The 18,106-nt window shown below is 33.8% G+C and overlaps 1 protein-coding gene across 1 annotated transcript; it reads left to right on the forward strand.

Annotated features, from left to right (window-relative positions):
* The first annotated feature begins 13,232 nt into the window (after positions 1-13,232).
* On the forward strand, positions 13,233-15,605 carry LOC131624284 (L-type lectin-domain containing receptor kinase IV.1-like). Its single transcript, XM_058895232.1, has one exon. The coding sequence runs from the start codon at positions 13,244-13,246 to the stop codon at positions 15,290-15,292; it is 2,049 nt and encodes a 682-aa protein (XP_058751215.1). The 5' UTR covers positions 13,233-13,243; the 3' UTR covers positions 15,293-15,605.
* Positions 15,606-18,106: the final 2,501 nt, after the last annotated feature.

The following is an 18,106-nucleotide window of genomic DNA, read 5'->3' on the forward strand; positions in this document are numbered from 1 at the left end:
TTAGTGGTGAAGTAAGGGGAGATTGAGAACTAGAAGCATTTAACCAAGTTATAATGATTAAAGAGTAAAATGCAGATAATGTGTGCAAAACACAACATTTTCAAATTTCAATGAAATTTCTCTGCTTTCAATTTGGTCTTCAAATTTTTTTCTTCTTCCTTTAATCTTCATACAATTCCTTCATAAAGCCCATATATCACATAGCTTACAACTCTGAGTTCATAATGCTTCCATCTTATTTCCATATTTTGCTCCAAGGCCTTCATCCCATAAAAACAAATCACACATATAAACACTCCTCCAATAGGGACATCTCTAAAACAACATTCCTTTATTTGGTCCCTTCTTGCATTGGTATGAAACCATATGAACCTGACACCGACAAAACTTCCTAACTTACGATTTTACAGAAGCAGACATTATTGATGAACAAAGAATACGAAAAAGAATGAAGCTGGGAATATGGACGAAGAAGACGAAAAAGAACGAGGCTTTGGGGGAAAAGAACAAAGATATGATGGGAAGATAAATGAAGAAGACGAAAATAAATGAAGAAGTTGAATTCACTGTATTAGGTTAGGTTAAATAAAAATTTCTAATGTTTCAACTTGTTTTATGTTTCTAATTTCCATGATTTCATTCAATTAAGTAAAAATATATTTTTGATCTATATGTACTGCCACGTTAGCCTCCGTTAGTGGAATTTAATGTCAGGGACCAATTGTATGGTTGAAATTTTTTGGAGGGACCAATATTTGAAGGAAATTTATAAAGGGACTAAAAATGAAAATGGTTATATTTATGAGGACCAATATCATATTTAAGCCTTATTTAAAATTTTCAAATGTCGGGAGAAATTTGGAGTTCTATAGTAATCAAGAACTTCCAACATAGAGATAGACAATAAAATTTGTTTATTGTCTTAATATCTCTCAGAACAAGACCTTCTTCAGACAAAGGTAGGAGAATAACCTCCATAAATGTATTAATCATCTTTCTAATATTATTTCTTCCTGACTACACAATATTTCTAATGTAAGAATCTAGTTTGCTAAGAAGGTTGATTGGCGATTCATAAATTCTAAGACTATACATTAACATGTCCTGTATGACTGGCTGAACCAATTGAATGTTGGCCATAATTGAAAGAAGGTGCCTCTTCCAAGTAGCTAACATTGCTAATACTTTATATGATATGATCTAAAAATGACGAGTTCTATGATTTTATTTGAATATATGAACTCCAAAATAGTTAAAAGGTGTATCTTTCACAATGAATTCAAGCATATTTATAATGTGCCTTAGCCTAGATCAAGAAAGACTCCCACCATAAAGCTTACACTTATTTGAACTGATGTACATACTTGAATTTTGACCATATTCTCGAGGAGATGGTTAATGACTTGAGAAATTTTCCTGGTAGACTTGCAGAATATCATAAGGTCATCATATGCAAAAAGTATAGCTAGCAATGGTTGTTTTACCAACTAATATGCATGTTATCTTACCCCATACCCACCAACATAGATAATTTTCTACCAAGTGCCTCTTCAACAATTCAAAAAACCATGGGAGACGAAGTATCTCCTTGCCTCATTCATCTAGAGTAAGAGAAAAAGCATGAATATTGCATATTTATCATGATTGATAGTTTGGATGATTGAAGAATGGTAAGAATCCAATCACAACTTTTGATCAAAGCCAAATTAAAAAATAACTTTGATAGGATAACACCAATCTAAGTATCTAAGACTTTTTGATGTCTATCTTCAATGTCATACTACCTCCAGAGGATTTCTTATTCAATGAATTAATGGCTTCTGAAGTAATCCAAATGCTCTCATAAATATGTTTATCCCTAATGAAGCCTCTTTGGTGTAATGAAATAATTTCAGGATTTAAGATGGCCAACATATTTGAAATGATCTTAGTGATGATTTTGAATGGAAAATTTACAAGTGCAAAAGCTCTATACTACTCAATAGAATCTACTCCATATTATTTAGGTATCAAAGTCACAAATAAATTGAGATTATGAAGTATTAAACCTTGTTCAAATAGTTGATTCACATAATTGATCAAATATGTTTCCAATATATCCCAATAGGCTTAGAAAAAACATCCTTCAAGCCATCATGGCACGAAGCAAAATAAGCATTCATATTGTGTATTGCATATTAATTTCCTCATGCTTAGACATTTTAGTGAGATATTCCTTGTCCCATGAGTTATAAGTTATGAGATAGCTCTCTCCACTAGATCAATATAGCTACAATTGTTTTTTAAATAGCACAAATTATTGTAGAAGTTAATAACAAATTATCTAATTCAATACCCACATTTTAGTGATTTTGTAACTATAATATCTCAATTTGATTGTGTTGTGAAAAATTCGCATTCCTATCTCCATGCTTAAACTACTTATTTCTTACATTGTTCAATGACTTATCTAACAGAAGTTGAGCATTTTTTTCTCTAATCCGAGATCATCATTGTAACGAGCATCATTAATCAAACTTTGTATCATGTTAACTTTATTAGTAGCTTGAGTAAATTTAAGATGAACATTTCCAAAAGTCTCTTTGTTCCGTTTCTTATCAATAGGTTTAAGAGATCTCAACTTAGTTGATAAAACAAACATAGGGAATGTAACCACACATGTATTCCAATTATCAATAATCCGTTATCTACGACTATCCTAAAGAGTTCAAAACTTTAAAATTTTGAATAGCCTAGCCGGATCAAATTCACCTATGTCACAATGGATAATAATAGGGTAATGGCATGAGTAATTATTGATCAAAGTATATCAATTGACTATGTTGAAATTATCTAACCAGTTCTAATTACATAAGAGTAAGCACCATATTTTTTCTCATTGATCCATGTGTAATGGCTACCATTAGTGTCAAGATTCATAAGCTCATTTTGATTGGTCCAACTAAGATACTTATCAATGAAAGTGTTTTTGGAGGGAATCTACCAAATTTTTCATGGGAACCAATAACTACATAAATACATGGAAATCACCTATCATGCACCAAGGGTTAGGACTAGTATGTTAAATATTGGTAAGTTCATTCCATAATTGCCTTTGAATCACATGGGAGTTACTTTCATATACAATTGCAATGAAGAATTTAGTTTGATTCACTTATACGGAAAAAAAGTTATATATTATTCAAACAAACTCAACACAGAGAAATTCATATTTATTGCATAAAAAGCTCGTACTTTTTAATCATGATTCTGTCTATAATTTAATACAAATATCTAAAGTCTAATTTGTTTAAGAAACTTAGTAGGAAAATGATCATAAGGAATCATTGGTTCAACAATAAAAGCAAGTAATGATTTTGTTAATCACAAATATTCATAATATGTAGCTGAGTATCATGGTTTCATACCCCACTAGCATTCCAATAAATAGATTTCATTGAGTAGTTTTATGCCCGACATGGCTCGTGTTGATTTCCGTTCTAGGTTAAGTAATTTTATGTCTTCTCCTAAGCTTTTTCTTTACCATAGTAAATCTTGCCTAAGGTTGCTCAAGAAGATTATCTTCAACACCTACCAAGTTATTAATCTTCTCCAAATGAAAACCATTACAGAGATCTTACACCAATTTTTACCATTCATTCGATAACCACAGAATCAAAATCACGTTTCTCCCTTCGATCATTAGCCAATTATTTTTCAATCGCCAAAATCTCATTCAAATCATTAGCAGTCTCTACTACTATTTCTTATTCATTTAGAGATCTTGTTTATAGTAAATTATCCTTATTTAGCATTAACATTCTTCTCTCTCTGGATGGCCACAATAGAGTCATCCTTATCTATGTTATTTTCAAAAGTATGATTCTGCCTTATTCAAATTTACATGAGTATGATATTTACATATTCATCATCCTCTATGTCCTTCATGTTGGCAAGAAACCCACGAGGGTAAAAAAAGTAGTGGAGCAATAAGAACAACAAATATTGGTTATAAATACTATTCTTTACTTTCTCTTTGAAACAAGATTACAAGTCTTACAAGAATAACAAATAACCCTCTCACCCTAAATTAGGATTTGCAGTATGTAATGATGAGAGACTACTATGCTATTTATAATAAATCTAACATATTAAACTAATGGGCTTTTTCAAAAATACCCATTACAAGCTAACTTAGGGTACAAGGTAAGTTAAACAATTGGACATAACAAACAGGCCAAATTTGAAATACTGCATTTCGACACCCACATACTAGAACACACTTCGACTACAGTATAAAGGTCTTAGACACATTCTCTATCAAAAAAGGAAGCTACTCTTAGAGCCACTAGAGTTCGATCCAAATCTCACACAATTCAACAAAGAACACAAAAACCCTTTCTTTATACCAAAATACAATCATGGAGAGTATCTGACATGTTAAGGCCTATATGCACATGCGCAAAATTCTCCCAAGTTCTTTTTCTTATAAGCTCTTTGATTTGATAAAGGAGTGTCAATACCATAAACAATCACAAATAAAGTAGTTAGTTTCCAATACTATAAAGGAAAACTATGCATCCTCCACCACACTTGAGCATTTGTAATCTTTAAATTTCCAGGTCTAAAATATGGAGTTTATGCAGACAAATGTAGGAGCGAGGGCTAAATATTCCATGCCTTTACACAAGAAATTTTGTTGAGATCCTCCCTTTAATTGAATATAAATTCAAAATAGCCAGGTCCAAGAGGAGTTAAATTCCAATTAGTGATTAGACTATATAATTTCATGATTTTGTCGCATAATTCTGATTCCTTAACTGATATGGTACTTTTATTAGTGATCAAACTCCCATGTAAATTATTCATGCAACGTTAGAGTCCTGCTCTTCAAGCATCCTCAAATATCTTTATTCAAAGACAATCCCTTTGAGACAAGGCTTGGAAAATTAGAAATCAGCATGACACATGCATTTTGAAGAGCTTGTATATAGGATTTTTTGTAGGGGTGTTCGCGGTGCGGTTTTGACGAAAAATCATCCGAACCGCAAGAGAAAAAATCGTGCGGTTTGGTTCGGTTGGCTTTTAAAAAAAATCCGAACCAAACCAAACCAAACTAATGCGGTTTGGTTCGGTTCGTGTGAGATATTGGATCGAACTCTAGTATAGCCGAAGGGTAGCTTCTTGGTTCGACAGTTCGACAGAGTTAAGCATGAAGTCGAAGGTTGTTCACATGTTGGTGTCGAAGTGTGCATGTTGTAGTCGAAGATGGGTCTAGCATGCAGATGTCGAAGATGCTAGGGTGGTTAGCATGTTAAATTAGGTTTTAGTGTTTAAACCCTAATTTGTTAAGTTTGCTTGTGTATTAAGTTGGCTTGTGTAATGGGCCTTGCTGAAAAAGCCCATTAGTTAGTATGTTAGGTTTTATTATAAATAGCATACTAGTCTCTCATCATTGCTAAGCTGCAAATCCTGATTTAGGGTGAGAGAGGTTATTTGTTATTCTTGTAAACTTGTAATCTTGTTTTAAGAGAAAGTGAAAGAATAGCAGTTATAACCAATTCTTGTGTTCTTCTTCTCCTCTCTAATTCCCTATTATACTTTGTTATTGGTATCGTTTTTCACAACAAATTGGTGCGGTGAGCGTGGAGAAGATGCCTTAAACAAAGTATGAGATTGAAAAGTTCACCGGAGTGAATGATTTCAGTCTGTGGCGCTTGAAGATGAAAGCCCTACTGGTTCAGCAGGGTTGTTTGGAAGCGTTGAAGGGAGAGGCAGCCATGAATGCAGAATTGACGGCAGCGGAGAAGACGAATATGATCGAGAAAGCACACAGCGCAATTTTGTTGAGCCTTGGTGATAAGGTTCTCCGGCAGGTATCAAAGGAGACGACGTCATCAGGGTTATGGGTGAAACTTGAAAGTTTGTATATGACCAAATCGCTGGTAAATCGACTCTACCTGAAGCAAGCTTTGTATTCATTCAAGATGATTGAAGACAAAGTATTGGCTGAGCAGTTGGATATGTTCAACAAGCTGATTCTTGATCTTGAAAATATTGATGTGAAGATCGATGATGAAGATCAAGCGCTGTTACTATTGTGTTCTTTGCCTCGATCACATGCTCACTTCAAAGAAACTCTCTTGTATGGAAGGGAGTCCCTGACGTTTGAAGAAGTTCAATCAGCCTTGTACTCTAAGGACTTGAATGAACGAAAGGAGCATAAACCTTCGACTGTTGGCGAAGGTTTGGCCGTTAAAGGAAAACTCTTACGAAAGGATGGTAAGTTCGACAAGAAGAAAGGCAAAAGCCAGTCGAAGTCTTACAGTGGCGAAGCATCTGGCATTCGATGCTACCATTGTAAGAAGGAGGGTCACACAAGAAAGGTGTGCCCTGAACGCCTGACATATCATGGAGGTAAGGATAATGGCAACGCTGCCATTGTTCAAGATGATTTCGAATCATTTGATGTTCTTGTGGTTTCAAGCAGTGATTCTAAGAAGGAGTGGATTATGGATTCAGGTTGCACTTGGCACATGACTCCAAACAAAGACTTGTTCGAGGAATTATGTGATCAAGATGGTGGATCAGTATTGCTGGGAAACAATAAGGCTTGCAAGATTGCAGGTGTTGGATCTGTGAGATTCAAGCTCCATGATGAGTCAATAAGATTTTTGACTGAAGTCAGGTATGTTCCTGATTTGAAGAGAAATCTACTTTCTCTTGGTGAATTCGACAAGAAAGGATATGTTTTCCAAGGAGAGAAAAGTATCCTAAGAGTCATGAAGGGTTCGAAGGAAGTCTTAAGAGGCGTGAAGAAACAAGGCTTGTATACCCTTGAGGCTGAAGTTGTAAGTGGTTCGACAAATGTTGCATCCATGAAACCTTTGTGGAAAACAGAAATCTGGCACATGAGATTGGGCCATGTCAGTGAAAGGGGTCTGGTCGAATTAGGGAAACAAAATCTGCTTGGTGGAGACAAAGTCGAAAAGCTGAAGTTTTGTGAACCCTGTGTACTTGGAAAATCTTGCAGAGTGAAGTTCAACAAAGGCAAACAAAGAACACATGGATCCCTTGATTACATCCATGCTGATCTTTGGGGGCCTGCAAGGTGTGCATCACATTCAGGAGCAAGGTATTTTCTATCCATAGTAGATGATTATTCCAGAAAATTATGGGTATTCATCCAGAAGACTAAGGATGAAACTTTTGAGAATTTCAAAAGTTGGAAGACTCTGGTTGAAAATCAGACTGGCAGGAAGGTCAAGAGGTTGAGAACCGACAATGGCCTTGAATTTTGCAATGAGGCATTCGACAGTTTTTGTGCTGCCTCTGGAATTGCAAGGCACAAAACTACTACAGGTACTCCACAGCAAAATGGTTTGGCTGAAAGATTTAATCGAACTATTTTGGAGAGAGTCAGATGCATGTTGACTAGTGCGGGGTTAAAGAAGGTGTTTTGGGCTGAGGCTGTTTCGACAACAACATATCTGATAAACAGATGTCCTTCGACAGCGTTAGATATGAAGACACCTGAAGAAGTTTGGTCGGGACATCCACCAGATCTCGACAAACTGAGAGTATTTGGCTGCATAGCCTATGCTCACATTAGGCCAGACAAGGTCGAACCTAGAGCTCTGAAATGCATGTTCGTGGGATACCCTGAAGGAGTCAAAGCTTATAGGCTATGGTGCCTAGAGCCAGGTCACAGGAGGTGTATCACCAGTCGAGATGTAGTTTTCAATGAAGCTGAAATGGCTTTTAAGAAAACTGATGATGTTGGTTGAAGTACAGAAACATGTGACGAAGAGCTGGAACAGGTAGAGATTCCTGTTGAGGTGGAGCATGTTGATGCTGAATTGCATATCCCAGATGAAGTCGAAGAAGAAGCAGAAGATGCTGAAGTTGAGGAAACTGACGATGACTACCTATTGTCGAGAGATAGGTCGAGAAGAGTCATCAAGCCACCTCAGAGACTTGGATATGCAGATCTTATAGCTTATGCCTTAATCTCTGCAAGTGAGGTTCTAGACGAAGAACCTAGAGACTATAAGGAAGTTATGAGGAGTCGAAATAAGACTGAATGGCTGAAGGCCATGGATGATGAGATGAAATCTCTTCATGATAATCATACTTGGAAACTGATCAAGAAACCTGCTGGGGCAAGGTTAGTCAGCTGTAAATGGATTTTCAAAGTTAAGGAATGAATTGAAGGAGTGATGTCGAAAAGATACAAGGCAAGGTTAGTTGCAAGGGGTTTCACTCAGAAAGAAGGTGTCGACTTCAATGATGTGTTTTCTCCTATTGTGAAGCATAGGTCCATTCGAATGTTGCTTGCCATGGTGGCACAGTTCGATCTTGAACTGGAACAGATGGATGTGAAGACTGCGTTCTTGTATGGTGATCTAGATGAAACGATCCTGATGAGGCAACCTGAAGGGTATGTCGAAATGGGGAAGGAAGATTATGTGTGCAAGTTAAAGAGATCTTTGTATGGGCTAAAACAATCTCCTCGATAGTGGAATAGGAGATTCGACAAGTTCATGGCACGCATAAGTTTCATTAGAAGTCAGTTTGACCACTGCGTTTACTTCAGATTTCGACCTGGTAATTCATTTGTTATTTTGTTGCTTTATGTGGATGATATTCTCATAGCAAGCAACAGTGTTGAAGATGTGATGAGGGTGAAGGCTGAACTCAATAAGGAGTTCGATATGAAGGATCTGGGAGCTGCTTCCAGGATTCTTGGAATTGACATTCAGAGAGATAGAAAGAAGTCGAAGATATGCTTATCTCAAGAGGCATATCTACGGAAGATTCTTGAAAAGTTTGGTATGTCGAATTCGAAGCCAGTTGTGACTCCAACAAACCCTCAATTCAAGTTGAGTATTGATCAGTGTCCCAGTACTGATGTCGAAAGAGCCTATATGAATAGCATCCCATATGCTAATATAGTCGGTTCTTTGATGTATGTTGTGGTCTGTACTAGACCCGACATAGCATACGCAGTAAGTCTTGTAAGCAGGTACATGGCGAATCCTGGAAAGGCTCACTGGCAAGCATTGAAGTGGATTTTAAGGTACATAAATGGATCTCTGAACAGAGTCTTAATTTATGGTGGAGCCTTGGGTGAAGATAGTAAAGCAGCAATCGAAGGATATGTCGACTCTAATTATGCAGGTTGTATGGATTCTAGAAAGTCTATTTCTGGATATGTTTTCACTATGTTTGGCACAACAATTAGTTGGAAATCAACTCTTCGGAAGGTTGTTGCTCTATCAACCACTGAAGCGGAGTATATTGCTCTCACTGAAGCTGTGAAAGAAGCATTGTGGCTTGAAGGTTTTGCAAAGGAGCTGAAACTTCAAGGTCAAGGTATCACTGTTAAATGTGATAGTCAAAGTGCAATACACCTGTCGAAGAATTCAGCCTATAATGAGCGAACTAAGCACATTGATGTGAGGCTGCATTTCGTCAGAGGAGTAATCGAGCATGGAGAAGTCCAAGTGCTGAAGGTTTCGACTGAAGACAATGCTGCTGATATGATCACCAAGACATTGCCGAGTTGCAAGTTTTTCCACTGTATGCAGTTGATAAAACTGCATGAAGAAAGTTAGTTTGTTCCTTGACATCGTAGAGTTAGGTCCAAGGTGGAGATTTGTGAGATATTGGATCGAACTCTAGTATAGCCGAAGGGTAGCTTCTTGGTTCGACAGTTCGACAGAGTTAAGCATGAAGTCTAAGGTTGTTCACATGTTGGTGTCGAAGTGTGCATGCTGTAGTCGAAGATGGGTCTAGCATGCAGATGTCGAAGATGCTAGGGTGGTTAGCATGTTAAATTAGGTTTTAGTGTTTAAACCCTAATTTGTTAAGTTAGCTTGTGTATTAAGTTGGCTTGTGTAATGGGCCTTGCTGAAAAAGCCCATTAGTTAGTATGTTAGGTTTTATTATAAATAGCATACTAGTCTCTCATCATTGCTAAGCTGCAAATCCTGATTTAGGGTGAGAAAGGTTATTTATTATTCTTGTAAACTTGTAATCTTGTTTTAAGAGAAAGTGAAAGAATAGCAGTTATAACCAATTCTTGTGTTCTTCTTCTCCTTTCTAATTCCCTATTATACTTTGTTATTGGTATCGTTTTTCACAACAGTTCGGTTGGTTCGGTTTTTTACAAATATTTTGTTGAGCCATACATATACATATAGATGATAACATAATTTTGTATTTAGACATTCATACACTATCAAATAACAATGAAACTCGTCATATTTTGACAACAATTTTCCATTTAATATGTAAAACTTAAATTAGACAAAAGTGGAATATTAAACATAAAATAATAGCATAATACAATATAAAAATTATTATAATGAAACAAAAAAATAGAAGAGACGAGAGATTAGTGAAGGTGAAAAAGAAAAAAATAGAGTTGAGAGATTAGATAAGAAGATCTGCGATAAAAACGAAACTAAAATACGGAACATTTACATAAAAATGAGAAAGTGAAAAAGAAAGAATATAAGAGAGTAAATATTATAGAAGAAGAGGGAAGATGTATGTGGCAAAGAAAGTGCGATAATGTTATTAGAGATTTGAGAAGATCGGGACTGAGATTATATATGTAAGGATGAGAAAATTGTTCGTAATCATAAGGCTAAGGTATAATAGGTTTAAGTTTGGGTTGGATGTGAGTTAAGTAAAAGTTAGATTGTAACATAATGCATTTGATTCGATTTGGTTCGGTTTACAAAATACAAACCGAAAACCGAACCGAACCGTGCGATTTTGTTAAAAGATGGCCCAAACTAATCCGAACCAAATGTGATTTTTTACGGTTTCAATTTGATTTGGTTTAGTTTGCGGTTTTTTATTGGGTTGGTTTGGTTTTGAACACCCTTAATTTTTTGTATTTGGAGTTGGAAAGGTCTGTGATGAATATTTAACAATGTACTAAAAATTTCACCAAGCAATAAAATCAAAGTTCTTTTTAACAGGGATTTCTCTATTTTGACAATGCAATTTTGTAATTGAAAAGTACTAAAATTATTTAATTGGGAGTTTCTCTTAAAAAGTCAGTTTAACAGAAAATAAAACAAATATAGTTGAAGATTATTAGAGAATAAAAGCAATCAAGTCTTATTTCAAATCTGTTGATTTTTACTGTTGGTAACTGCGTCTATTTCTTTAAGATGATTTTTCATATTTACAATAAATTAACTCGATCGTTATACTTAATTCTTTGACGTATAACTCCCTCTTTTAACAACTCATTAATTCCTTAGGCGTGTTCAAAATCAAAATAGACAATAACAACTTGTTAATTTCTAAATCGCATATTTGCAATTATCTATTCATATATCAATTATTAAATCTAAACAATTAATCTATTTTAGATATGGGGTGCGTTTGATTTGCAAAATATAAAGTACTGGACATAACATTACTAGACAGTACAGAACAGTACAAGACAACTTTTTGTATTGTACTGCGTTTGATGATTAATGCACTGGACAATTTTTTCTCAATTTTGCTTGATATGTCTTTACACTAGACAAAATAATATAATTTTTACTATGATAATATTTATTGATATGTAAAATAACATAGTTATGAATCAAAATATTAAATAATAAGGAGAAAAAAAGATGAAGAAATAATTTTTTTACTCTACTTTATTTAATATGTTTATGTAGCAGAAAAAATAATATAATTTTTTATATAATATAATTTTTTATTGATATAAAATATTGATATTTATGAATCAAAATATTAAATAATAAAAAGAGAAGAAAAAAAGTAAATAGAGATTTTTTTCTCGACTTTATTTGATATATCGTTGAACCGAATAAATTAATATAATTTTATTATAATACGTTTATTGATATATAAAGTATTAATATTATATTTATTGATTAATATAATAAATAATGAGAAAGAGGGTAAAAAAAATATTTTGATGTTTTTTTGATATTTTGATGTTTTTTTGATAATTTGTGTTTGGGACAAAAAGTTGTTCCATGATTTAGTGGGGGACAAGAATTTATGATTTTATCCAGTCTCTTGTCATATTTTTTTTGTCCAGTACCACAATTAGTTTCTGTATCAAACTGGATACAAAAATAGTTGTCCTGTCGAGTACCTCATTTTTTTACAAATCAAACTTAATAGTTATTAGGCTAAATTACAGTTTTGGTCCCCTATTTTGGTATTCTCACGGTTTTAGTCCCCCATTTTCTTTTTAAATAGTTTTGGCCCCCATCCCAATTTTGTTCATGAACAGTGGATGATCCATACATGACCGTAGATGAACAGTACATGAACAGTTGGATCAAAATTAGAATGGAGGACCAAAATTGTTTAAAAAGAAAATGAGTGATTAAAACCGTGAAAATATCAAAACAGGGGACCAAAACTGTAATTTAACCTAATTATTAAGTTCAATTTTCATGCTCGTCAATAGACAAAAAAAGCTTTAATATCAAGATTAACTGAATAAAATTATAATATTAAATCGAGAAAATCGTACAAAGGTAATTACATGGTTCAACCGATCAAATCAACATCATCATCTTATAAGAATTAATCTGTAGAGAGTTAACTACTCATTAGGCTATGTACAATGGGGGTGTTGAAAAACAAATTCAATTGTTGAATCCTTGCAATGAGGGTGTTGAATAGGGTGTTTAAAGTGAGGTGTATTAATTGGTGTTGAAAGTTATCAACATGTTGAATGTGGAAAGAGTGTGGATCACAAAATACTTTGTAAAATTTTATTGGTTGAATGTTTAAATTTTTTAGTGTGTTGTGAATGGTGGTGGAATAGGATGTTGAATTTTATTAAACAAAATCATTGTAGTAAGTACAAATTGAATGTGTGTTGAATTATTAGGTGGAAGAAAGAGAAGATGATGTGTAGTATAAAAAATGAAAAAGAAGAGTGTTGAATAATAAAACCATTGTACATAACCTTATAACAGTGAATCATAACTATGAGTTTGTAGAGTTAATACATGAATCTTGAGTTATAATTTAGTCTTCATCGGAGAAAAGCCTCAATAGCTCCTTGAATTCTCTTGCCGTCAAAAGTATTTATTAACTAAATACTCCTTAATCAAAAGTATTTAGTTTATTGTGTATTAATCATATTAATAACCACAATGACACTTCATAGTAATAATTAGGAATTTTCTTTTTAATAATTTTTTTATGGTCTTTTTCTTTGACATTCATTGCAATACGTAGAGTAAGAAAGCATAAATAAACAATGAACAGAATAAAGAAGCATTATTCAATCATTATAATCATGTCCCTCAAGCTTGTGTTGGTGCTGTATTTTCTGGTTACAGTGGTAGCAAGTAAAGATGTCAGTTTCATCTATAACAATGGATTCCAATCATCTCATTTGTATCTTGATGGTATTGCTGAGTTAACCTCCAATGGGTTACTCAGACTCACCAATGACACCAACCAAGAAAAGGCTCATGCTTTTTATCCAAATCCTATACTTTTCAAGAATACTTCCAATGGAAGTGTGTCTTCTTTCTCAACTACTTTTGTGTTTGCCATAAGACATGAAATTCCAGTTATTAGTGGTCATGGAATTGTTTTTGTTGTTTCACCTACAAAAGGGTTACCAAATTCACTACCAAGTCAATACCTTGGTCTATTTAACAAATCCAACAATGGAAACAGTAGCAACCATGTTTTTGGGGTGGAACTTGATACTATTCAAAGTAGTGAGTTTAATGATATCAATGGCAACCATGTTGGTATTGATATCAATGATTTGAAATCAGCTAATTCAACTCCTGCAGGATATTATGATAGTAATGGTCAGAAGAAGAATTTGACCCTTATCAGTGGCTATCCTATGCAGGTTTGGATTGAATATGATGGTGAAAAGAAGAAGATTGATGTTACTTTAGTTCCAATTAATGTTGTTAAACCAAAACAACCTTTGTTGTCATTTGTCAAAGATCTTTCTCCAATTCTTCACAATAGTATGTATGTTGGGTTTTCATCAGCTACTGGATCTGTTCATACTTCTCATTATATTCTTGGCTGGAGTTTTAGGCTTAATGGTCAAGCTCAAAACTTTGTAATTTCTGAACTTCCTAAGCTACCAAGACTTGGCAAGAAAAAAGAGTCCAAATTTTTAACTTTTGGGTTGCCTTTGATTTTGCTAAGTTTGGTTTTCATGTCAATATTAGGGGCTATTTATTTCATCAAAAGGAGGAAGAAATTTGCTGAGTTGCTTGAAGATTGGGAAGATGAATATGGCCCACATAGATTTAAGTTCAAAGATTTATACTTTGCCACAAAGGGTTTCAGGGAAAAGGAGTTATTGGGAGTTGGTGGATTTGGAAGAGTCTACAAAGGTGTGATGCCAGGTTCCAAACTTGAGGTTGCTGTGAAGAGAGTTTCACATGAATCAAGACAAGGAATGAGGGAATTTGTATCGGAAATTGTTAGTATCGGTCGCCTTTGCCACCGGAATCTTGTTCCACTTCTCGGATATTGCAGGCGAAAAGGCGAGTTGCTTCTGGTCTATGATTACATGCCTAATGGAAGTTTAGACAACTATCTATACAACCAACCAAAAATGAGCTTGAATTGGAGTCAAAGATTTAGAATCATCAAAGGAGTTGCTACAGGTTTGTTTTATCTTCATGAAGAATGGGAGCAAGTTGTGATTCATAGAGACATAAAGGCTAGTAATGTGCTATTAGATGGTGAATTGAATGGTAGATTGGGAGACTTTGGTCTTGCAAGGTTGTATGATCATGGTGTTGATCCACAGACAACTCATTTGGTTGGAACTATAGGGTATCTTGCTCCTGAGCATACTAGAACAGGTAAGGCCACTAAATTTTCTGATGTATTTGCTTTTGGTGCATTTCTCCTTGAAGTTGTTTGTGGTAGAAGGCCTATAAATCATGTAAATGAAAGTGAAACTATAATCCTAGTTGATTATGTGTTTGATTGTTGGAAAAGAGGTGAGATTCTTGAGGCAAAGGATATAAATCTAGGAACAGATTATAGTTCAGAAGAGGTAGAGTTGGTGTTGAAACTTGGTTTGATGTGTTCACATTCAGAACCTTTGGCTAGACCAAGTATGAGACAAGTTGTGCAGTATTTGGAGATGGATATACCTTTGCCTGATTTGTCTTTGCTTAGCTTATCTTCTTCTGGTTTAGCTTTTGGACACAATGAATTTTTTGAGGACTTTCCAATGTCATATCCATCTTCTACAGACAAGACATTCACACAAACTTCTGTCTCTGTTACTGATTCACTTCTCTCTAGTGGTTGATGATTTTAAGATGCATGTGAAATGTATGTTTAATTGGTATATTTTGATAGGTAAATGTGTTTAATTAGTAAAAATATAGTATTAAAATTAACTTTTCTTTTATATTGTTACAACTTAAGTAGTTAAAATTTGCTAAGTGTGAGTGTCACTTTACACTGGAAAACATCCATGTGTATATGGTTTAATCATCCTTGCTTATTGCAAAAAATAAGACAACTTTAAAAGATATGTTGTAAATGAGTTTTGTGTGGATAGAAAAGTTTCCGTTATGTTGTTTTTCAATTTATATTTGATTGGAGAACTTGTGGGTACTAGTTTTCAATATGAGGATCTTTGGAAAAAGAAAAATTGATAGATTTGACTAATTCTAAAGAAAAATAAAACACTAATTTATGACAATTCTTGAAAGATTCCAATTCCATTATTTCATTTCATAAAGATGTAATATATATTATTCAGTTTTGGAATCAGGATGAAAACGTTAAAGATGACTATTGCTTAGAAATTTTTGATACAGTGGTTATGATTTTTTCGGTGAATAGGGAGGATACTTGCAAAAGGTTAGTACATTAAAGTTGAAGTCCTTGTTTGAATGAGTCAAATTATGCAAGACTTAGTAAGAAGAATATTTAAGTGTGTCTTATTAGGGGTGTGCATGGATCATAAACTAAACCAAACCAAATTATATATATGGTTTGATTTGGATCTTAAAACTGTTTCTATAAAATTGATTTGGTTTTTTAAAACCGGTTTACATATGGTTCAATCCAATTTTAAACCAATTTTTAAAATTAAAACCAATTTTTAAAAAACCGATTTTAAACCAGTTTTTCTCAAAACCGATTTTTTACTTACTTTAAAAAAAACAGTTTTAAAACCAATTTTATAAAAAAACCAGTTTTATAAACCAATTTCCATCTTCAGCAATCAGCATAACTCCACCTACTGATATAGCAAAAACAATATTTCCATCTCTTGATCAAAATATTAAAATTAAATTCTATAAATAATATGCAACGACTAACTAAAAATTTGTAGGTTTATCGTCACTTAATCAAAATACAAGCCAACATGTATTATCGTATAACACTAAAAATTCAACATGACGTCCTTCTAATGTTATTACGCATATACAGGTAACATAGTGATAGCAAATTGGAACTTAAAAAATATACAAACTAAAATAACACAGAAGAGAAAGTTTTTTTTCACTAGTATTTAATTTTTCTAATCTGATGAGTGATACAATGCAACATTGCATGCCCTTTATATAGTGCTTATAAGGCGGTAATTAAATGACGGTGTGGTACTAGCTGCAACTAGCTGGTAGTCTATCTTACTAGTTGCAAACTTATCAATTAAGCAAAATAGCCATGACTTAGTAGTTAAGAAAATATCTAAATATCTTCTATCTAATTCTAGAATTTATTCTAACAATTCTAGAATTCTTCAAAGCAATTCTAAAATATAATTTCTTTCCACTTGATTTAATTCCAACACATAGTTTAAAAATTAATTAATTTTATCTAATTTATTTTATGAGGGTAAAAATGAGAATCGTATATATATTTGAATGATATGTTATGTATGTACTAATACATAGGTTGTTTTGTAGATTAACCAATTAGAATTCACATTGAAATGAAATAAGCAATGCAAGTGGGGGTTATCTTAGTTTATGTAGATTAAAGTTGCTGCTACTTAACAATGGGTTTTGGAGTATACCCATACTTAAACCGGTTTGTAATCGGTTTTTTTTAATGGGCCACCAGTTTGTAAACATAAATTTGGATTGGACTTTTAAATGTGGTTTTATTTGGATAGTAATTTGGTTCTTGGTTACCGGTTATTTTGCACACCCCTATGTCTTATGGTCATGCTTATATAAAAGAGACCGTTAGAATTGTTCTCAATTAGAGACGTGGAGTCCAAACAACTGTTGGATATGATCAACAGCCAAGATGAAGGAGGTTGTGATCATATGTGGTGCCCATAAGTGAAGCTCCAGATGTGAGCCGGTGAATGCAGTGCTATTTGATTGATTGAGCCTATGAGTTACTCCCTCTATTTCAAAATGAGTGTTGTGTAAGAAATGTACTAATATTGTCATGTGACATTGTATGTTTATTAAATTAACCTTATAAATATATTAGAAGTAGCGTATAAAATAATGATTGAAGGATGATAGAATTGGAAAAATAGTCATCATTACTACATTGAAAAATGAGAAGACATTTATTTTGAAATAAATTTTATTTTTTAAAATGACACTCATTGTAAAACGGAGGGAGTAAGTTTTAAGAGGCATTTGTCCAATCCATAATTGTTTCTCTCCAAGTTCATACTCTCAACTTAGAAACGAAGAGTGTTAAAGTAGAAATCAGTTAGACAAGTCTAAGAATAAATATCTTGAGAGATTTTTGTCCATTAAGAAGTTTCCCCATGAAGATAGAGCTTTGTGTAAATACAAGGTCACATTCAGGACACATTCACAAAGAAGTTTTTGATCCATGGCAAACTCCACAAGCAAACAAACAACAAGGCTTAAGCAAAAGAACTCAAGGAAATGCTAGGTTGGCTATTCAAGACAAATCAGGTCGACCTGCAATATATCTAGGTCGACTCAAAACTAAGAAAACAAGAAAGTTTCAGAAATACCACAAGTAGGTCGACCTAACCACACTCCCAGGTCGACCTAAATTGAAGAGTTTTTGTCATATCACTGTTAGGTCGACCCACTCACATCCACAGGTCGACCTAATCTGAAGAATTCTTCAAAAAGCTGAATTAACTGATTCTAGGTCGACCTAACCT

This window comes from Vicia villosa, unplaced genomic scaffold, assembly GCF_029867415.1.
Source record: "Vicia villosa cultivar HV-30 ecotype Madison, WI unplaced genomic scaffold, Vvil1.0 ctg.000113F_1_1, whole genome shotgun sequence".
Classification (NCBI taxonomy): domain Eukaryota; kingdom Viridiplantae; phylum Streptophyta; class Magnoliopsida; order Fabales; family Fabaceae; genus Vicia; species Vicia villosa.